The sequence below is a fragment of the Ammodytes marinus genome (genome assembly GCF_949987685.1).
Source record: "Ammodytes marinus genome assembly, chromosome: 8".
Taxonomy (NCBI): domain Eukaryota; kingdom Metazoa; phylum Chordata; class Actinopteri; order Uranoscopiformes; family Ammodytidae; genus Ammodytes; species Ammodytes marinus.
The window spans coordinates 19827594-19851938 of NC_137212.1; the positions used below are offsets into that span (position 1 = coordinate 19827594).

The 24345-nt window shown below is 39.2% G+C and overlaps 1 protein-coding gene across 1 annotated transcript; it reads left to right on the forward strand.

Moving 5' to 3' along the window:
• Positions 1-1162: 1162 nt before the first annotated feature.
• Positions 1163-21619, forward strand: ghrhrl (growth hormone releasing hormone receptor, like; the record flags this gene model as incomplete). Its single annotated transcript, XM_080032516.1, has 13 exons — positions 1163-1216; positions 10830-10935; positions 11526-11633; positions 12421-12512; positions 13236-13339; positions 14505-14637; positions 14821-14974; positions 16989-17049; positions 17304-17373; positions 17722-17813; positions 18648-18777; positions 20817-20858; positions 21518-21619. 13 exons carry the CDS (start codon positions 1163-1165, stop codon positions 21617-21619), a joined length of 1248 nt encoding a protein of 415 aa, XP_079888642.1.
• Between the last annotated feature and the right edge of the window lie 2726 nt (positions 21620-24345).

Here is a 24345-nt window from a genome sequence, read left to right on the forward strand (position 1 = left end):
CCAGAATGCCTGTTTGTCCCCCCCACTTGTTTAGCCAAATCGACGTCCATGGTCAAGGCCTCACTTTAAAGTCACTTTGAGTAAAAAGTGGCACAACTTAGGCCACTCTCCCCTATGTGTGTGGTTGTAACGTGACAAAATGTAAAAATAAAATAAAGGGGTATGGTATGAATACTTTTGCAAGGCACTTAATGTGTGTGTGTGTGTGTGTGTGTGTGTGTGCGCGCGCGCGTATGTGCGCGCGTGTGTGCGCGCGTGTGCGTGTGCGTGTGTTTGGCGACACAGTAAGGGAGCAGAGGGATTGATTGCAAGATGTTAACACTTCCCTTCACACCCGTAATTGAGGAGCAGAAGCCCGCTCAGTTGCCGTTATGATGAGTTCTCCCGGTCCGACGAGAATTGCATGCACCAGCTAAAGGGTAAACTGACAGACATTGTATTGATTGTTATGGAAAAGTACTCTTCAAAAACGTTAAAGCCTTCTTTGTCAGGGATGATAAACTATATGAGCTGGCCTATCTTTGGTATTAAAGACATTTGCAAGGGTTCATTGATTATTCTCACAATTGGCCTATTTCGCATAGGGTGAACTAAGGTAAGCATTCGGTTTCAGACAGATAAACTAAAAAGATTTGGAGGCTATGTGACAAAACCATTCCCACCCTTCAAAGTCAAAGAGTTATAAGCATTATTTTGCTAAACTGATTGTTGGTTAATCTTGGTTCATGACATTCACACTGTCAAGTCAAAACGACCCAAAATATGTACTGGCAAAACAATTTGATGTATAGATCTTTGGCAATAAAGTTACAGAATGGATGCAAACTATAGGAAGTGACTTTCGCCTTCAAAATAAAAGCAAAACATGTCTCTTCACATTCGGCAACACGTGAGTACTTAAACTATATCCCTTGTTCATTATGGTAAGGAAGGCAGTTTTTATTACTTGGCCTTACAAATATGTCGGAATAGTTTTTGTCAGAGCTACTTACCGATAGATTGTGAGGTATTGTTTTATTCTGGAAATATATTCAAGAAGTGTTACACTCTTATCATTGCGGCCTTGACATATCGTTTGTACACCTGGAGGGAGACGGGGGCTCAGCATCCCAATCTGCGATGCCGTTTCATTGAGAAGAGCGGAGGACACTGGACCGACAACATGTCCTGTCTCCATATCAGAGGGATTTGTCTCATTCTGTCTTTGGCTCCAACTGTAAGTGATTCACTTTTACTTCACCTTGGTCAGAGAAAATGTCTTTTGTCATGCCTAGAAAACTTAAAGTTTTTTCATTAGTCTTTTAGGGTATTTTACAGAAATGAACAGTTATCTGCGATAACTATTAATGAGAGTTAAACATAGGCTACACCTCGATGTACAAAATTGATGTTCAGTGAGCTTTGCTGTAATCAAAACACGACAGGCGTGTGCGCGAGAATGCGCGCGCCCGGCATCTGTCTGCAGGCACCTATTATGCAGATGTTTGGTTAATATTCACACAGGTCCAAAGTCATTTTCTTAAAATTAACGCGTTGCATCATCATAACATACACTGCAGGAGTGGATCAGCAGACGCATCTGAAGCCAGAAGTATTGGATATTTGCACTGAAATAATGTGAATAAGTTGCCTAACCCGAGAATGTGCTTTAATGTTCTGGATGTTTACTTTGTGTGACATGAATATGGATGTGTGTGCTGTATGTGTGCATATGGAGTGTAAGTAGTTATACATTTATGAATGTTTACTTCCATTTTGGGTCCACATTTGAGTAGTTTTTGTTCCATTCTAATCAACTGAATACATTTGGGTTATTTATTATTACTATTATTATTATTATTATTATTATTATTATTATTATTATTATTATTATTATTATTATTATTATTATTATTATTATTATTATTATTAGTATTATTATTATTATTATTATTATTATTATTATTATTATTATTATTATTATTATTATTATCATTTTTAATATCGTAACAATAATTTGAATTGGACATAGTGGGCTGGGAAACTGGTATGGAAATGTTTCACTATTTCTGGACACTTAATAGACTAAATGATTATTCAATTAATCAAAAAAAGTGTCTACAGATGTAGCCTATTGCTTTAAAGATATTGTGGGGCATTTTTCGCTTTATTAGACAGATTTGGACAGACAGAAATGGGTCAAAGAGGGGAGGACATGCAGAGAACATACCACTGGTCGGATTCAAACCGGGTCTGCTGGATGTAGCCTATTGCTAATAGGAAAACAATGATTAACTGATGTACTGTTATTGTTTTCTGATACCTCCTTGATCAGTATTTGGTACTCGGTATAATTTACACTTTAAAAATGGGTCTGTGTGTGTGATGATGAGTAAAGCCTTTGGTACAAGTATATAAGTTTTATAAGAGCGATGCTGATATGTGAGTGTGATATATGTATTGTGTTTCTGCATTCAAATGTGAAGAAAGTATAATTTGCAAAATACATCTGTGTACATTTATTTAAAGGGTTTGCATATTTGCAAAGGAAATGGTCAATTTATTTCATGTGTATCCTCCATGAAAATTTAAACATTTTCAATTACACAACCACATCCAGATGCTTACGCAAATTGGACAAGCTGATGAATTCACTTAATCAAAATCTGAAAAGTGAAATAGCTTAAATAAGCTTTGTTTGCTGAGATCACAACCTGAAATTACTATTGCCTACAGTGTTTGTGCAATTTACATCCAGTCATCTGAGGAAGCAAACACATGCACATACAATATGACACTCACAACATTCCTTGCTAAAAACAGCTTTGTTTGGTTATTAATACATGCTCTCCTCACTGATTTCCAAAATGAAATATAAACATGATAAGCATGCAGGTGGTTTGATGATCAGCAGGCAGAGAGAGAATGGGAACAGGGCAGACACTCATCACCGTGTTCTACTTTATTCTATTATTTCACACTATTCAGGACTTCAACAAATTATAATGAACAACCCGGGTCTATCAAGCACCCCCCCCCCCCCCCCCCCAACACATTCACACACACATTTTAACATAAGGGAAAAAAAGAGAATTTCCTTTACATTGCAACAAATACATTTTGGGAAATGGGTCATTCTAATAATGTTTATTTTTTTTACCAAGGTTAGAGTAGAATAGATCAATACCACCCTCATGTACCTTTGAATCCAGCAAGACAATAAAGACTGGAATTAAAAGGACACAACTTTTTTATGGGTTAAAAGAACAAGATATAGCCTATTCATCAGTGGGCTATATGACTGGGTCTATTCAACTTTAGATAGTCAGGCTAACCAGTTGCTGTGCCCAGCTGAATATGAAGCATGCAGATACAAAAGTGGCATCACTCTTCTCATTTAACTGTCAGCAAATAGCAAATAAGCATATTTCCCAATATGTAAAACAATCCCATCATATTTCAGAGGCCAGCTCTGTTTGTGCTCTCTCTTCCTCTCTCTCTCTCTCTCTCTCTCTCTCTCTCTCTCTCTCTCATTGACTAAACAGGTTTTATATTTTTACACCGCACCATACTGCCGTGGCAGCATAAAAGTGCACCTCATTCGCAGTGGAAAATAGAAGGCAACATCTGCAAAGTGAGCCCAATCCAGTGGCCCCTTTTTGGGTAGTTGGTGGATAATGGGCTTCACCTCACAGAACATTTGGACAGCAGTCTGCACACTAACCTGGCAAAGTAAAGGGGCCTTTGGCTTTAGGTTTAGTCGCATGGCTCATATTCAGACTTACCATATGTGCCCCATCCCACCCCACCAATTTCTCTCCCTATAGCTCTATCTGTCTTTTAAAGCCCCCTGTAAACCCAGATCCACAAAATCCTTCTAACTGTAATTTGAGGTGTTGGTTACATGATAGTAAGCATCTGAAAATAGTTAGGTATGTTTATCAATGCAAATGAAAGATATTAAAGAGAAACGTTGATACATTCTGTTTAGATGAGGCGGGCTATGTTCTATTTCTTATCACACAATAAGTATTTTGAACCAATCAAAGCAGTTTTCTGCCCAAACTTTCTATAAAAATAATGAATCTTGCCATTCAGACCGTTTGATAGAGCCAACCCCACATAGTCCTGTCAAACGGTCTAGACAGTAAAAAAGTTTTATAATATTTATAAAAATGTATTTTCAATAAGATTTTTATAAAAGCTTATTGAGACACCGAACTTTGATATCATATATTGAGTTTTTACTATTTCAGACTAGGTTTCCAGAGGCTGTAAAGGCAGCATCTCCCTTTATCCCATAATGCAGGTGAATAATACATGCACCCTAGCTGCTCGTAACCAGCCAAGCTCAACTCTAGCTTTGTTTTCTACCCCCTGCATTTCAAAAGCTTTACTTGCTTCTTCTCAGAAACAGAATGTCTTCACGGCATTCCCTTGCATATAAACAGGAAAGCCATGTGTAGTACATGACCCACATCAAACACACATTGTGCCATTCAACAGATGCTTTTATATAGTGTGCGTTATGGTAAGCTGAATGCTAATGTCCTTCTGCTTAAAATGTAAATAACTCTGGCCGTGTGTTGAATGCATTGTGAGAACACAACCACAGTTAAGTCGAGGACAACATTGCGCTAAATCTGGATGCATGTCCCCCTTGAAGCACACTTACCACAAGTTCGGATTGTCTAAGTTCAATTACTCTGCAGGAGGCAAAGTAAATCATTCCCCCCCCTGCATCCATCCCTGCCTTTGAACAGGAAGAGCTCAGTAATTGCTGGGTAAATTGCACAATAACACCTCTCATCAGATTATTAGCATTGCATTAGGAACAAAGAGCACTGGCCGTGATTTGCAACATGTTCATACCTCATTGATAGAGGGAGATGGTGCTGAGAGCTAGCCTATTTTTCCTACTTGCTCGAAGAAAATGAAGGGAGACATTTTTTTCTGTCCAACAATTGACAGGAGGATTGTGCTCAATTCCAGGTAGTTTACTGTATCGTGTTTAGGTGTTTTCGACACACAAAAAAAGTAAATAAAGTGGTTTGTTGGTGTCTGCACAAATACTGTCACTATTTTTCTTCTAAGAATCACATTATTTTTGCTAGTGCGTGTGTATGTGTGTGATGGTGAACAAGTTGACAGGCACACAATTAGGAGAAAGGGCTGAGGGGAGTTATTGCGTTGGAGAAACAGAAAACCAAGAGTTTTGGTACAAATCAGTGTTTGCTTCTGGATATATATTTATATGTCTGATTGCACCTGCAGCATTTTGGCTTAAAGTTTTTCAGAAATAATTGGGGAGAACTTTGAAGGCAGACTTGGTTTAAACCACAGCAGTGGTTAAAATCCAATGTTTTCTGATGACATCATACACCCACTCAGCTCAAATCAACGTGCAACATTGTGCTAATAAAAAAGCTATATCTATGCAAAGCGTGCTCAGTCATGTCATTTCATGAAATTGCTCCAGGCGGGTTTGTTGGTGGGCAGATGTTGCTGTTTTTTTCGCCCCTCAGAGAAACTCATAGATCTTTTTTTTAATGGCAATGTTGATAACAAACAAGCAGTGCATACTATTGCATGACATTCTGAAATGTGGTGAGTGTGAGGGGGGGGGGGGGGGGGGGGGGGGGGCACGTAAGGAGTTCTCCAGAGGGAGGTTCTGTAGTCCCAGAGGAATTTGGCCTCTAAAGCTTATTTTCGTATGAGTTTTAGTTGCTCAGATGGAAGTGAGCTGAATCAAAGACAAAGGTGCAAAATGCTTAACAATAATAGAGATGACCCTGTTAAGGCAATGTCTGCGACCGGGTGTGCTTCTTCTAAAACCAAAGGCAAAGACTCAAATAGCAGCAGCAAAAATTCTCAACACCAGGGAAGAAAAGAACATCATAAAAGCTGTACAACAAACATGAGTAAATGTCATGTTTATCACTTACCTATTCAACAAAGATCTAATATCAAGGTGCTATATGATTACATCATATATTATACGATGGAAAATCGTATGGGTAAATAAAAAGTAAGCAGATATGCTGCACTTCAGTAACAGTACCATGGATGGATGACATTTTATCAGGACACGCACACACACACACACACACACACACACACACACACACACACACACACACACACACACACACACACACACACACACACACACACACACAAAGACCCAGCATGCTGCTTCAACCTTTTCATTCAGGGCCACTTAAGTTCTTCAGCAGCATGAGAAAAAGACAGATATGTCACTTGAATTTAACCCAGAGTGGCCGATTTATACTCCACTCACCACCACCAACCATTAAAAGTCAGTACAGAGACATCATCTGTTAAATGTTTAAATTACAATTAAGATTGTATATAAAACTAAAAAGGATATAATATTACTTTTGCCAGCCATTAGTCGATGAAACTTTTTTTATATACTTGAGATCTTGTGTTGACCTCAGTTTGACAATGACAGCTGTCAAATGGCAGCGTAATGTTGATTTTGTTCCTGACAACCTTAAAACCCTTCTGAACAATGGACATCACCCATTCTGCCAAACACAAGCGTTTCATATCCATACCTCGCTTAAATACCCAAGGAATGCGTCCTTTAGATGATCAAAGCACAGTTTCTCTACAGCTCCCAGCAACATCCAGCACATTACCCGCAAAAAAAACACATTACTTTCAAGACTGCATAATTGGCAGCATTACACAGGGATGTTTGCGCATTTTCACCCAAGTTTTGATATACATATTTTTTAACTTTACAACCTCTCTATAACCTATTTTATATAGCAGCTATATCACTGACACATACTGAGTATAAATTATTAGCTATACGTGCATTATCCAGCGCATTCACAGTTTTGATTTACAGCCACAGTCATCGCATTCCTATCCTCTTTAGGTTTGTACTTCCACCATGTTTTCCCTCCAATCTCGTCTTCACAGGGTCTTATTTCTAAAAAAAAAGAAAAAAAGAAAAAGGTCTGATTTGTTTCAGCCTGAGATAAATGTCAATCAAATGCAAATCAGATTATTCTGTTTTTTTTTTGTTTTTTTTGGAATTGGAGGTATGAGAAGGGTCAGACAAATGGATGAAGTGAAGTGGTTGGAGGCCTGTACAGTCATCTGTTATTATGAAACAGACTTTAATTTAATGGTTTTTCCAAGCTTCTCCGCTGTCTGCACTATATAACAACACATCTTCAGAAAATCTGACCACTGCTCCACAACGAGCGCCCCCCAGAAAAATGGGTGTTTGAACAAAAGGTTACCATTTCAGTATGAAAGCAATTCCGGCTTAAGGAAGGTTATAAAGGGCGAAATGATTCGCTGACCTTTAAGAATTCACAAGATTCTTCATACGTTTGAAATGCCTTTTTCATGTATTTATAGATTGAGTGCATGGCTTTTGTGTCCTCTTCGTGAAACAGACTGTAAAGCAGTGGTTCTCAAAGTGCGGCCCGAAACATATCTGGCGGCCCGCATTGAATTATGAATTATAAAAAAATATATAGGGGAGAACGGGGGAATCTGAGGCATCGGGTAATGTGAGCCACCCCCTGTATCTAGGCAACGGAAAACATTTGTGGTCATGTGAGATATATGTTTTCAAGCCCCTATCATTTCCCCATGGCCCTGAAAGAGAAGACCTCATGGTGCTGTGGTAAGCATGTTTTTTTCACCAAAATAGGTATTTTGCATGTAAAAGTAAATTTTCTTGCTGTCAACTTAAACAACTGTTGTGCCAAAGCAAATGTATTCACATAGAAAAACTTCTATCATACGTGGTGATGAACTACCAACATATAAAAACCATGTGATGATATTAGCTAAAGATTAGCCTGAAATGCTAAGAGAGGTAGTTTTTTCTCAAATTGTGGTGGTGGGGGAAATTGAGCCAAATGCTGGATGATGAGGCACAAGTTAAGTTTAGTCTTGAACATATTTTAATGTAATATTACATGACATATGTTTTATTTTAATGTCATACACATTGTAGAAAAGCCATCATGCCAAGGAAATACACCAAGAAGACGACCTGGGGCAACCACACGGAAAGAGCACCTTCTCATCTTTCCCTGTAACCTTCATGGCTGGAATGTAGAGTAGGCCTAGTTGTAGAGTATGACAGGCTGATGTTATAATCCAGTTGGGTCTTCTCCTGTGTTCTGAGTCCCAGGCTGTTCTCGCTGGTTCTGATTTTCCTATGCTTTGACCCCCAGACACAAGCTGGCTCTAAGGGTCCTGTGTTCTGACCCCCACACTGTGTTCTAATCTAACTGGTTCTATCTTTAATTTGAATCTTATTAAAACCTTTTGAATTATAATATGTTGTATTTGATTTTGTTCAGAGTTACTTTCAAGTGTTTAGAAAATTTGCTTTGCTTAAAGCTACTCTTACCTTTGTTGCATTTTTACACTTTTTTTGGATTAGGTTAAAATGGTATTAATAAGGTAATGACCCTCTAAAATGCAAGACAGACCCACCAGGAGTAAAAACAAACAATGATTTCAATCTCATAATATTTTGTGAAAACTTCAACCAATGATATTATTCGGACCGAACTATTTGATTGGCCGACAGACCTGTCTGTTTGCCGACTGCTTCTCTATTGCGCATTCTCAACTAGAGGGTTTGTTTTGATTCCACGGCAAACAGTAGCGAGTAGCGACCAATGTAGAAAAGGCCCCAACGTTCATAAGTTACAGTGTTGTTATTTCTTACAGTGTGTTAAGATGTGTTTTGTTCAGTGTGGATAGCTGTCAGTTAGGGCCGTGACGTCAGTCGGCCAGAGAGCCTGTTTAGTATGTTTCCTTTTTCTTCTCCCTCGGTCAGATGTGTGAGCATGCAAGTTGCCGCAGTAAGCGATCATTCCACATGGAAACGTGTTTATCTGTTAAATGTGAATCACCCGTGTGTGAGTACATGCAGTCCTGATCGCTGTTATAATATAGTTTGCATGTTATTAACGGCTGCGATTCGCGGGTCGCAACAGCTGTTCTAACGATCTCCTCACGAGCGGAGTTTAAGCCTTTGTTCTTTTCCCGCAATCTATATGCGGCTGTGCCTTTGAAAGAAGGAAAATAAAGAGCGGATAAAACCCACTCCTCTAAGCACAGCCGCACATATTCACTGAATTAACCAGGAAGCCCATTCTCCTGGCTCACTTTCTCCACGTTCCCGAGCGGCTTCATGCAACACCAGTCGCCCGCAATTATACATTTTCCTCCTCTGTGTTCTCAGCCTCTGTGTGCAGTAGCCTACACTGTCCTCCCACCATGCCGATGTCCGTGACGTCGGGTCATTCTCCAATGCTGATTGGCTAACGCGGCTAAACGTCACGCGTTGGAGCAGAAAAAGTTCCATTTTTTGAACTCCGTGCGTTGGTGCGATGGTGCGGTGACGCTTTGGTAACGCGGCTACCGCGCCCAACGCACCGCTTTACGCGGCTAACGCATCATCGCGCCTAAACCAATGGTTCCCTATGCAAAAATAGGATTTTTTAACGCCGCCACCGCACCCAACGCGTTTGGTGTCTTCGCACCTTAAGTCTGCTTGTGTAAATAGAGTTTCTTCAACAACAAAAAAATAAAACACCGGGGATGGGAATGAGGGGGTGGGGCATTGGAGGGAGGCGGAATGGTATGATAGTGCTGTAATTCTCAATTGCAGGATCGTAAGAGTCCCTTGACCGAACCCCATCATTCTTTTACTAGTCCGACATTAGTTCTGGAATGTGTGGCTAGCTTTCAGGATTCTTACTGTTACAATATGTGTTGTTATGGTAGTTTCAGAGTGGAAAAAGTAAGTGGATCAGTTTACCCCACAGCTGGGGTAAAGTGAGCCACATGACAACTTTTTTTTAAACAATCCTATTTTCACTGCCCTTTGTCTTGAAAAAATTCTGCTAATGCCCATTTCTAGGAAACATCCTGAATTAATGGGAAATGTGTAAATTTGAGTGATAAATCATTTTTGCTCAGATGACCCCGTTCTCCCCTAGCTATAGGCTATATAGCCTATATATTTTTTTTATCAATTTTAATTGAAACGCACGGAGGGGGTGCGTCCCGGTAACAGTAAAACAGTACAGGGGTCGAAACACTTAAATATCCCTCTTAATTTATATTCATTCCCCAATTATTAATAATAACACCCCTACAGTGGACCGTACCATCTTAAACTTGCGAATTTCGGCTGGTCTCTGGTCTCTGCCTCTCGTTGCAGACGGCTGGTCAGCCTCCCGCAGTGCAGCAGGCAGTGTAGTGGTCCCAATGTAAGTTGTTAGATAGTGAGCTTTTCAAGCCCAATACGATGCACTTTCTCACCTTCAAGGTGTATTAGGTCAAGTGTCTAAGGATGGATGCTAACATTATCTGGTTTCTAACTCTTTTGCCAAAAGTTGAGCTAATAAGCTAACGTTAGCTAGCTGCTGATAGCCATGGAACTATCTGCGTAGTTGACTGCTGAAAGCCCACCTTGTATATTTTCAATGTATAGTGTCATAATAGTTAACACTGCTGCTGCATCATGAGTGAGTCCTACAAAAAAACACTCCAAAAGGTGTCAAAGTGCAGAAAGTTTTGAACAATAAAGTAGAATAAATATTTGAATGCAATACAGAATGCCTCAATGCCTTACTGATTTATATTCCATTAGATGTGTGTAAATGGGAGCTAGTTGTCTTTTCCTTAACATGTCCACCATAAATAAATACAGAAGACACAAATTAGTGGGTTCCTAAATTGGCCCTCAGCTATCAAAACTTTGAGAAAACCTGCTGTAAAGAGTCTGTCTAAAAGAGAATCCCTTAACCGTATTCTGCCTTTCCTCTTTTTAGGCTTTGTCCAGCCTGCATCCTGAATGTGAGTTCATATTTCAGCTGGAGAGAGAGGAGCGTAACTGCCTTCAGTACATCGCAGAGCAGGGCAACAGAAGCACAGAAGGTGTGTTTTCCCAGTAAAAAATCACTCATCTAACCCGCAGCAGTAGTGCATATATGCAAGTGTGGCTGGTTTTGCGATATGAATATACTGCAAATGTTCCCATTATGTACAAGAGTCTAAGCCGGAAGAAATGGCTTGCAGAGAATCATCAGTTGTCAGAGCAGATTTGTCAAGGCGTCGACACTGCAGAACCAAAACGCACTGGGTGATCTACTACTGCGACGCATCTAGTGGAGGAGAGACCATAAAGGATAGTAGTTACATAAGGATTTATGTATGTTATCTGTCTCTAGATGAAGGGCTTGGTTGGAGATCTACAGTACTTCCTCATTCTTGTCTTAATACAATTTACAGAAAAAAGCAGATGTTAAGGGCTTCAGAAAATGTTGTTGGGGTATTGGGAATGGTACACCCAATTTACCTCCACTGTATCTCCATGATTATACAGTATATTTAAACTGTGCATTTTTGGCTTGACGTCTGTGTATAACAGTTTAAATGTGTGTTCTCGTAGATAGTAAATATCTCTTTGCAGACACACACAACGTTTTGTAACCTTTTTCTTTGCTCCTAAACCTCCTCTGGAAAAGGTTGTGGGCCATTCTGGGATGCAGTAATCTGCTGGCCTCCGGCAGTCGTCGGGGAGACAGTCCAAAGACCTTGCCCTGCGGTCTTCTCCCTCTTCAAAAACAACACAGGTGACTTGAGGATTAAGTATTTCTACTTGAGGTTGAAAGAGGGCACTGAGTAGCCAGTTCAAGCTGTGATAATGATGAGAACAGCTGATGTTCACCAGTGGGTCAACGTTAAATTGTTGTTCTGATGAAAGCAAAAAGTATTTTTGTATATTATTTTGGTCAGTCATTTATCAGTCATTACGTTTTGCGAATTTACTTGTGCAAACATTGCGAGATTGTCACAGGAGACTGCAAACTAATTAACTTGATCGAATCAAGTAAATTAGCAGGTTTGGTGATGTGTACAGATTGTGATCCCAATACAAATGAGCAAGCAAGAAATGCATTGAGAGATAACATTGTGGTTGGTTATGTTGTTAAATTGAAAATACTATGCAAAATTACAATACATCTATGAAATATGGGTTTAATAACATGGAACGGCAGACTTTTTTGGTTTTCAACCACTAGCTGTTAGCTTAACGTAAAATCTATCTATCTATCTATCTATCTATCTATCTATCTATCTATCTATCTATCTATCTATCTATCTATCTATCTATCTATCTATCTATCTATCTATCTATCTATCTATCTATCTATCTATCTATCTATCTATCTATCTATCTATCTATCTATCTATCTATCTATCCATCCATCCATCCATCCATCCATCCATCCATCCATCCATCCATCCATCCATCCATCCATCCATCCATCCATCCATCCATCCATCCATCCATCCATCCATCCATCCATCCATCCATCCATCCATCCATCCATCCATCCATCCAACCAACCAACTCAGGTTCAGTGAGTCGTAACTGCACAAGTGGAGGTTGGTCCAGACCATTCCCACTGCACCACATCGCCTGCAGTGTGGATGATGACATTCCCGAGGTAAGAGTTAGAAAACTAACTTTGGATTGATATTGCAGAGGTTTAGGTTACAACTTAAAAAAATCATTAGACTAAATAAGCTACACGAGCAAAGACAGACGGACCACGTTAAAAGAGGTTCAACCCTTTTTGTAGAGTCGGTCACACTGTTATCAAGTCAAACTATTGCCCATACACCTGATTTTGTTTCTTTTTGGGTAGTTGAAGACTGGATTAGCGGCCTCTGGAGAACAGAAAATAAAATCTATTCAAATATCAATGCATCTGATGTGAAAATAATTGTTCACGTAATTAAATGAATTGAAATGCCGCCCATCAGGTAATAGCTGAAATTATCTTGTTTCACAAAGACAGAATAACCCTTTTTTAGGAGGACTACCTTTGGCGCAACACAAAGCATAGTTAAAGAAAAGGGCATGGGTGGAGAGTCACTGGCTTATTACAAGTTCTGATGTCACTGTAATTAAGTAACTTTTTCCTGTACTTTTTGGAGTCTATTTGGTAGTCTGCTTGGTCCAGCCATACTGCCATTAGCCTCAAAATGTGGGGAAAGCTTTTTTAATGGTATCCCTCCGTTATCTCCTCAATAGATTTGAGTCTTGAGCTTTTCGGCATTTTTAGACATTGCATCCATGGTGGAGCCTTGTAGCATTTTTTTAAAAGCTTCGACATTTGAGTGTAACATCCTTTTATACAATATATTCTTTCTGGTCTTGGTTTCAGACAGAGCAGTCGTACTTCGCCACAGTGAAGTTGATATACACCATTGGCTACAGCATCTCTCTAGCGGTGCTCGCGGTTGCTGTGTTTATCCTGTTGCTCTTCAGGTAGGAACCGATAACATTAGTTCTAGCTGCCCAGGGGGTAAGAAAAGTTAAAATGGTTACCAGTGCATTTTGGTGAACTTAAGGCAAATGAATTCACCACTGTGTCAAGCAACAAGAGGTGTAAAAAAGATTTTAAGGTGATGTTAGACCTGGGTATAATACAAAGCTTTACAATTTAAATGTTTCAAAGTTTAAATTATGCTAGTTTATAATGATTGATATAACTCAAGACATAGCAGGTGATTAGTTCAGGTTAGCATATAGACTAGCAGGGGGGGAGAATCAGCATACACAAACGGACATGTAAAAAAAATGCTAGATAGTGGTTGTATGGGGTGTTATGTAGGCCTTAATTTTTTGGCCACCAACTAGCAGGCCAATCTTGCATGCAGGCCATTCTTGTAGCATAGGCCTATTGATCTTGTCATCTAACTTTTGCCAGAGAAGCATATGCTTATTTCCCAGAATATCTATACTTTTATTTAAAAGATGAAGAGTGAAGCTGTTGTATGAAGTCATTTTAGTGCCTGAAACCCCAAATAAGAATGTCAGTCTGTTATAAAATCAATGTATTCCTTCTATTCAACACCCATTTTGGAGTGGACCTTAGCAACTGATTGACATGAAGTAGAGGGTCTCTCACCCACGTTCAATCGATTAAGAGAAGTGGGAGAATAAAACCTCTTCATTATTGGTTTCTGGTTTTTCTCTGTGTAGCTGCAGTTTTATAAATCTAGTCTTTTTAATCATGAAATCACATTGAAATGATGCCACACAACTTCCATCTCTTTTTAAAATTATGTATTGATTGTTTTTCCTCTCTCTATATTTTGAATGATTTCAATATATTTCTAACTGGTTTGGTTTCCCTTTTGGCCTAAACTGACATCTTACTATGCTAACTGGCTGCCAAAAACCATGGAAACCAAGGCATTTTAGCAATTACTAAAGATGGGAGTAGCCTATAATAACGTGTAACTTATTATGTAAAGCGCTTTGAGTTTGTGAAAAACCAGGGAAAAGCGCTATATAAGAGGAGTCCATTTACCATTTACCATTATAACTTCTTGAATAATCCACCTTTGATCTTTTTCGTGCATTAGGCAAGACTGACGTTTACATTTATTACATGTGCGTACTACTTGTCACCTGATATTTTCAACAGGAGACTGCGTTGTGCCAGGAACTTCATTCACATCCAGCTCTTCATCACATTTATCCTGAAAGCCGTGGCGGTTTTCACAAAGGACGCTACTCTGTTCTCCAGTGACGACACCAACCACTGCACCCTTTCCACGGTAGGATAATGACGTCGAGGACCAGTGGTTCTTGCTTGTACTTGTATTAAGAAATTCCCATTGGTAGATTTTCACTGTTGCTCTTATCGCATGTTTATGCCTCTGCACCTCCTGTAATCCCTACTAATCTCTCCCTTACAATTCACTGGCGTCCTCCTTTTGCTTCCTGTCTTTTCTGTCTAGTTTGCCTGTAAGGCCTCTGTGGTCTTCTGTCACTACTGTGTAATGGCAAATTTTTTCTGGCTCTTGGTGGAGGCGCTCTACCTCAATTCCCTGCTGCTTTCCTCCTTCTATCACAGCCGCCGATGCCTCTGGGGCTTCGGTGTGCTGGGATGGGGTAAGAAACCTTGACATGTGCTGGTCATGCCGAACTGCAAATTCTGTTTCATATCATTATCTGAGATAAACCGCATTTTAAAATACAGCATCATATACTGTACATACAAATATTATTTACTTACAAGAATACGGACAAATGAAGTGCAGTCCTTCTTAAATATTTGTAGCAAACACACAAATCACCACTCAGAAGTCAGATCAGCATCAGTTTCAAAGTGTCTCAGCCAGTGTCACTCACAGAAATTCCAAATTGTGACTGACTTTCAATTTACAGTTTTTCTCAGTTGCTTTGGTGCTTTTCTCAGATCAGAATGAAAATTCTCATAACTATTAGTTCAACCTCCGCAACATTTAGTCATTTGAGCACATCATAGTAGCAATTTCTCCTTCCTCTGAACAAATTGCAAATGCTTTTGGACATGTGTCAGTTGCTTTCAAACAATTCTCTGCTGTTTTATAACATTGTCATTTGCTTATATCATGTCAGTCAAAATGAACTATACTTATGGATGCTGAATAGTTGTTCCCAATAAAACTAATAGTCTTCATTTCATTGCTTGAGTCATTACATACAAAATTGTTGAACTAGTTATCAAATTCTGTCCAGCAAATTTTATACCTTTCTTTATAATTTTTCCTGGAAATGTCTCCTAAATTGAACAATTGCTCTCAGGTGAACTTCAGCTTTCACTCACGAGGAGGTGTGTGAAGTATTAGTTGTAACCAATGACTTTCCTCGCTGCATTGCAAGGGATAATATCCGTTGTGATGTAGATGAAAATATGTGGCCAGACAGACAGGAACGTCTGGATGTGCCAGAATGATTTACCTATATATGTTCAGTTACAATATGTCCTGTTATATTGTTCACATTTGTGCACAGCTCTACCAAAAGGGTGTTTTTTTATGTTTGTTCTAAATAAGTGACTGACGTGTATTTTTCTTTTGCACAATGCTGTAGAATTGCAAAGAGCTTATACAGTAAAAATGTGAAACATACGTATTCAGTGTCTTGTACTCACTTTCTCCCGTAACTACAGCAATGTGTAACTTTACTGTAGTTTTCAAATGGCTGTACAAGTAGTTTATAGTGCTGTCTTGAGCATTTTCAGGTAGTGTCACCGAGTTCTGACCTTTTTTTTGCATTGGAAAACACTGAGAGAATAAACTGTCATAATGAAAACATGACAAAGCAATTTGACTATCTTGTTCATAAACAATGGTGTCAAGACTTCTAATTTTGATGACACTGGCAGTTTCATTGACATGAATACTTGCTTTTGAGGAATAGACTATCCATTTTGAGCAAGTGACGTACTTTTGCAGGTTATCCACTAGGTTTTGCAGTTTGCACTAATTGTTTTGAGAAATGCACTAACTGCTGTGTAAATGTTAATAGTGATGTGAGAAAAGCACCAAAGCGACTGAGAAAAACTGTAATTCAAATATCTTGTTTTTTTTTTTATAAATTCTGTACGCCACGGATGGAGTTTTGAGTGCCAACTGTAAATTATTGTGCCAGTGATTTCAAACCTATTGAACTGAAGTTCAGTATGTATTGCAGTTCAGCTCTCTTTAGGGACAGCCAGAAGAACACAGATCTCCATCAGCCAACATCCCCCAACTTTTTACTTAATTTTTTTCATTTATTTGAGTCAGAAACTCTCTAGACTCAGTTGCATCGACTCATCGCCAAAGTCAAATGTTTCTACAAAGAAATGTGTTGGTTAATTTCTTAACACCATGAAAGATTTAATTGAAGGGGTCATTGCCACTCAACTTCCCAAGTGCAATGAGTATCGATGAATTAGTCCCAGTGGTAGTAAAGCAATAAATTGATAACATGTAAACCGCCTCCAAAATATGTCATTTTGACATCTTGCTGAACGGATCAGTGCAGATATTAGAAAAGCTGACATTCAGCACTGACCCTGCTAGCTGTCTGTTTATGACTTAACAAACTCAGTGTATATCGATCATGTGGTATTGACATGAGGTCTGCCTTTCCAAAGGTGTACCTGTGCTCTTCACCCTGCTGTGGACTGGATCCAGGACGTGCTTTGAGGACACAGAGTTTGTATAAACTTCCAGCACCACTTCCATCTCCACAAGACTCTTTCTTATATCCAATCAGAAGTACAATAAGGGCTGAAGCAATTACAGACAAAGTGTAGCACCCTGTCTTAGTAAAATTATTTTATTATACCATTTGTTGTTTGTTATGAGTTGATTTTTCAATAAGTAAGTTCAACACATTATACATCCCACCTTAAAAGAACGTCTGCAAACTGAATAAAGTGCAAGTTTCAAAATGTCGTCCTATGCAGATGTTGGGACAACAACGAGGACTCGCCCTATTGGTGGATCATCAAGGGACCGATTGTTGTGTCTATCTCGGTAAATGCTCCCAACAAATCAACCGACTGTTAATTATGGACCTATAGCAGATTACAGATTGCTGTGCGGATTGTCTTTTTACTTTCTTGTCAAGAGACAGTCTCTTGTAGGGAAATTATTTGAGAAATGAAAAACATCGTTTGTGCACATTGGAATATATTTTCAAATACTGCTTTCACACCAGTCCGGGGCAATTACATATATGCTTGCTTCCCCCATTTTGTTGCCATGACATTCAATTATCACATTGATGTTAGTGGCATTTGGTACCTGTCAAGGCTTTGTCTCTCATTGAAGCTGGACATTTTTTTCCCCTTCATTTTCCATTCTTGCCTTTTCTATCCACAGGTCAATTTTTTGCTCTTCATGAACATCATCAGAATCCTAATACAGAAGCTCAATCCTCGACTGATCCAGTTCAATAACTCCTCTCAGTACAGGTAATCCTTTAGCAGCAGACAGACCAACAGTACGAGTGGTTGAACTCAGTGAGCAGTGATGCGTCTACAGTATGTTGTTCTGCCTTTGTCCTTGCTGCATTTTGAATGAAGGTGAATACGGATGAAGAGGTCCATTTAAAAACAACAATTTCAAAGTATTCTTAAGGATTGCTGGATTGTACTTTGATCAAATGTTCATCTTTTAATTGCACTGGCTTAGATGTTTTCAAATTGTGTCTGTCTGTGTGACTTCTTTGTCTTCTGTTGGATCGACACATGCTCACATACTTTTCAATCTCGTTAATACTTTTTCACTCTGATATGCACACACTTTGATGGAAATATGCCAGTTATGTGTGAACTGTCAATACACTATTGAAGATCAATCTAGTCAGTCTGGCCATGTCTACCTTCCGAATTTCTTATCAAAAGTTTAATTGAAAATAGATGAAATAGGCTCACAAATTGGCTGAATGTGTTCAGGGAAAAGCATGCATACCCAGATCTTATAGACATACTAAAGGTAACTTAATCGATGCCGGACTTAATTGTACTGGCTCCACATACAATTAAAAAAAAACTACCACTGCAATCACCTTTTAATGTCCTCACTTTGAATCGTGCACCTGCTACTACCTCTCCACTTATAAACAAAGGCTGTATATAGAGGCTGTATGCACACACAAGCGTCCTCTTCGATTTAAATCTGATGCTAAGCTTGTCTTCTTGCATTATGCTATCGGCGGCAGCATTCAGATAACACACGCACTAAATGGCTCCCTGTATGTCGCTATACCTCCTGCAGCTTGTTTCTTTCTTTGTGTGCTACAACAGACGCCTGGCTAAATCTACCCTCCTCCTCATCCCTTTGTTTGGTTCCCACTACATGTTCTTCAATTTTCTGCCGGACTACTTCAATGTTAACCTGCGCCTCTGTATCGAGCTCTGCATGGGATCCTTTCAGGTACAAGCATCACATCTACATCCACTCTCAATGTTCTAACAGCAATTCAACCCATACCCAGAATGTAATCTCTTTAGAGTTGTATATCTTGTTATAAACCTTCATTGTTTGCCTGATCAGTGGACATGGCAGTAAATCCTATTTATCAAATTAAGTGCATATAATTAAGACTTGAATAGATGAATTCTTAACATTACGAGTCTACAATTTAAAGTTGTTTGGGTTATTGTCTTTGTTTTTTCGATGCAGTCATTACATTTTTTTTTCAAATGTGTTGAATTATGGAAAGATTTACAGGCTCACAACTCTGTGGGCTGTATAAAGTAAAAATGATTACCCGATCATGGTGCTAGAGTAAAAGTCAACCAAAGTAATGGCGCTTTTCCACCGCATGGTATCAGCTCGACTCGACTCGACTCAACTCGCATTTTTGGCTTTCCCACCGCAATTTCATGGTACCTGGTACCACGTAGCGGCTGCTTTTTTGGTATCGCCTCGCTCTAGGTTCCAAGCGAGCTGAGCTGATGCTAAAAGGTGACGTCGGCAGACGGCCGGCCACTGATTGGCCAGAGACTATTGTCTGGCCAATCAGTGGCCAGAGACTACCGGCTTCATTCTGTTGTTTATTCTCCCCAACTCTCCGGGACTTTTGAGTGTATTTACGCCGCGTGCAGCCTTCTATGGCTCTCTTTCATTTGATTTGCATCACAGATCTGAATTTATTTTCCATATATTCGCTAAGCTCACCCAGTGTTGGTTGTTGGGGAAGCTACTTATCATACGAGAGGAGACATGTAGGGCAGCTAGCAGCTAGGCTAATAGTAGCCAGCTGGGACAGAGCGAGCGATTACATTACAAGCCTCGGACTGAACTGATTACCTCAATAAAATATTCAGGCTGAGACACGGCTTGCATTTGAAAACACGTATCCTGAAACAAGCACTAAACAGTCAACTTTATCATGCCCGTGTTTACGTGCATAGGGATGTACGTGACGCATCCCTACAGCTGACTGTGTGGCAGTCACACATCGGGACAACAACCATCCCTTTTAATGGCCCGTAGCAATATTCTTCTACTTCTTTTAGCAAACAGATACAAGGGGGGTATTTCTTAAACATTTTTCATCCGTGTTTTTGGCGGTTGATTCAGTTAATAGTGCAACAACTGCTCGCAATTTCTGCTCTGCTAATTTGCTCCGGAGTAGGCTTTCAGCCCCTTACGACGACCCCGCCCACGTTCAGCAGGTACTATTTGCGGTGGAAAACGACCCGTGCTGCTACCAAACCAAGTTGAGTCGAGTCGAGTTGAGTCGAGTCGAGCTACATTTGCGGTGGAAAAGCGCCATTATAAAGTTCATCTTGATGAGGACATGAATGTATAATTTCATGGCAATGATTGTTGACATATTTATATCTGGATCGTAGAAGGGGACTAAATGATGAACTTACAGTATCCCTTGAACAACACAATTTAAACTAAAAGGATCATCAAAGCATTTCAATTAACAGTAACATTTAATAACAAAGTCTTATTTGATAAAGTCATTTTGAAGCCCAACTTTACATGCTTTACAGTAAAGGCCTTTAATTAGAGGGAAAGGCACGGATGTTTGAAATAAGACCGGAGCATAATAGCAACAAAATTGCCTAAAAACATGTACTGTAGGTGTAATACAGGCTTTGTTTATAAAAGAGATGAAACAGGCAAGACCATTTATGTTCTGCATGTTTTAGTATAAAGATAAAAGGAAGGGCATCAGAGTTCATAGCATTCTCCTTTAAATTACACATGGCTCACAGCAGTGTATTACTGAGCTATAAATCCGAAGCAATTTTTTTCCCGCTTTTTCTCCAGCTGTAGTAGCTAAACATAATAGATTTTTCCTGACCTAGCTTTGAAACTCCTCAAACTGCCTGCTTTCTCTTGTGTCCGTCCATCTGTAAAAACTATCTTCACATGAGCAACCAACCTTTAGTAATGATGCAGGACAGGTCTACTCCTTAAATGTGAATGATTAAAACCCATCTCTCTCACAGGGACTTCTTGTTGCGATTCTCTATTGCTTTCTCAATCAAGAGGTCAGTACAAGCCGCAACACTCCGCATGCCGCATTTACTATAACATATTCAGCTAACCGCCAAGGCTTAAAATCATTAAATACTTTTACACTTCTCTTCCTCTCAATGCACAAGGTCGAGCACTTATGTAACCACCAAGACTAATGGCAGGCGAAATCAAACACATTCTGAGTTGGGTTAAATACTACTAATTTTCTAAAAGCTATAGTGCGTAATTTTTCATATAAATAAACAATTACATTCAAGCCAGTGCCAAACGAGTTGACACACATTTGATAAAGCCTATCAACACCACAATGCTCTCTCTGTATTTCTCAGCATAGATGGTGCAGGTGCTCAGAAAAATCACAAGAAGCTCCCACGAAATGTTTCAGTTGTTGATTCTGCTGCTAAGGAAAAACACGCAGGAGAATAAAATCCATGGGCGATCACTGAAAGTTTACCTCGTGTAAATGGAACCGGCAGTGTTCTTGATATTACTCAGAATTACTCATGGGGACTACATAAGTTACGCACTATACCTTTAAGGATATTATATTGCAGCTTTCATTCACATATTAAATAGGAAGGATCATGTTTTATGATAAACCAATGACATAAAGAACTAAGCAAATGTGGCATGTTATTCTTTCTTGCACGTGTATGTGTGTGTTTGGCAGGTCCAGCAAGAGGTCCACATGCAGTGGCTGAGGTGGCAAGAGCGGAGCTATGGTGTGGTGTCACCTGCTGCAAAGGGGAGCCAGATGGACACACCTTTCTAGTGGTGTCCAGACATGCCTTCAAATCCTGTCCTACATGTCTTCTGCTTCTTCGTCTCAAATGTGCTGTTGTCTGCAGCCCATGCACCGCTGAAGCCTGAGTGTGTATGTTTTAATTCTAAACTCAATGATGGATAGTTTTACTGGCTGTACTCTTTCAGCCAGCATAGAGGGACTGAGGTGAACTGAAATTACAGGAATGTCACACAAATGATTCACTCAGCCCGCTCACATTAAAATCAAAATGGATTAATATTAACGACTTCCTTATTATTGTGCAATCCGTTCAGACTGGGGGACACATTGATTGACCTTTATTACTTATGCAGCTCATGGAAATAATAAATATTTCATTCATTTGCTTGTTTTTCTATTCATTAATTTACAGTGAAGATTAAGGTAAAATTGAAATGCCTCTATTGATACTGATGCTGTGAGGTGCAACCATTGGGTGCAACTTAATTCAATAATCTAAAAGTGTGCTGGTGCTGCTATACACAGTGACTTTAGCTGCTATTGTGTTTCCTTTTTTTTTTGGAATGAAAACATGCACACTTTTGAACTTCAATGGCACACTGTTAAAAAAAACTTTTCACACTGCATTCTTCAAAGGTTAAAGCCTCACGCAGCGTGTTGGGTTCTGTCATGTCATGTAGTTGTCTCTTACTGTATATAGCCAAATCTCTGCATCTCCACCTTCCATCTCCAATGGAAAAAATTAACAGAAACTTTGTCATAGTAAATATTCTCAGTGCTTTTATTATGAGTACATAAACTGTACATCATCATGCATACCATGCAACTGCATGAAACACACACACACACACACACACACACACACACACACACACACACACACACACACACACACACACACACACACACACACACACTTAAAGAATGTTGAAACTGGATGTATGATTCCCATAGATCTCTTCTTTTTTATGAGAGAAATATGGATTAGTATTTGTATATTTTCAATGTGTTGTAACCTGATAATTCAAGGTCACCATCACTGCACCATCCAATATCCTCTTGTGACCCCGCTTTATTTTTGATGTACATGAAACATTTGCCTTAATCTGAATGTATACATTTGTTGCTGTCAGACTGTTGTTCTTCTTGTCACCTCTGTGTTGTTGCACTTGGATGTTGCTGGCTTTCTTGTGATGTTTTAATGCCTTGTGAAAATTTTTTTTATCAGCTGCATTATCCCTGCAACCTCTTTCATAAAATGAGAAACATCAAAGCTGGCAGCTACGCATCAGTGTTTAAAGTTAAAGCCATGGAAATTATTGTGTCCTTATGTAATTCACACACAATCTTCATAGTGGACACATTCAGAAAGGTTTTTTAGGGACTGTTCATAATTTGTATCGTAATGAGGCTATGTAATTTAGTTCATAAAAAAACAGCTTGAAAGTATCTTGTGAAGTTTCATAAATTGTGCCCTAAGTAATTGCCTAAAATGTGTCATTTTATTCTTTATATTAAAGCAACACATATTTAGAATTATGCAATAAAGAAGTATCTACATGCTTAAAGCTATAGTGCGTAACTTTTTCATATAAACAAAGATGGAGCTCAATAAGCACCAACGGAATGTTTCAGTTATTGAAGGCTTACATCATGAAGATGTGCCGATAGTGTTGTTCTAGGTACTAAGAATTCATCATGGTGGGGACATGAGTTACGCACTATAGCTTTAAATGCACATTTTCGACATCAACGGCTAACAGTATGTTATATTACCAGTTTGACTATTTAGATAGCTGTTAAACTAGGTCTAGTGTGTGCATAGTTTGCGTCATTGTGGAGAGGAGTAACATCAGCAGCTGTTTGATGAATTCTAATCTCTCTAATGGGAAAAACCATTAAAGCCATCAGTACGCGGTTAAACTCTTCATATCATAGTCCGTATTGACATGAGGTTTACATTAGTCCCCTGCATATGAAAGATTACCGACATTTCAAATGTCACAGCTAGTGGAATATCAAACATCTTTTGTTATAAGCATCTTGCAGATTCCAAAAATGGAAACCCTCTTTCCAACCTCAGTCCCCACATCAGAATACTCAGTCAACAAACAGTATGTCCTGTGATCTGAAATAATGAAGGCAAGACAAACTCTATTAAATAAAACATTTGTAGAAATATGAAGGGACGTTTTTACAGAATGGCTTTATAGAGAACGATAACCCTAGTTTATGAAATCAGGATAGCAATTTAGGAAACAAATTCTTATGACTTCATAGTCCCCGCTTTCTTATGGGAAGTTTCACCCCAAATATTATAAAAAAATATGTTGTCCCTTGGTCTATCACCGAAAACCTCAAATGCTTACAACACGAATTCAGGCTGTAATAAGCAGATATATCTCAGTCATCTCTGTCACAAATGGAGCACCATTGAAATTTCAAAAGTGCATGAAAGGATCACAAAATGAGCCCCATATTAGGCCTACTCTTTGAACTTGAGTGCCCAAGAGTAGTAAATATCTTTAACGATATTTTGTGACATGGGAATGTCTTGTTTTACACCTTTCAGGGTTAACCCCCTTCATGTTCTAATGGACTCCCTTGTGAAGTCTCTTTGACCTCCCCATATTCCCTGGATGACTGGTTTATGACCTCCCTGTCAGGGGTTCAAAGCAGGGGCATCTTGCAGCAGCCTGCAGGCCCGTGTGCTGTTTCCTATTAAGCGGTGGTTTGGGATTTGAGGAATGGGA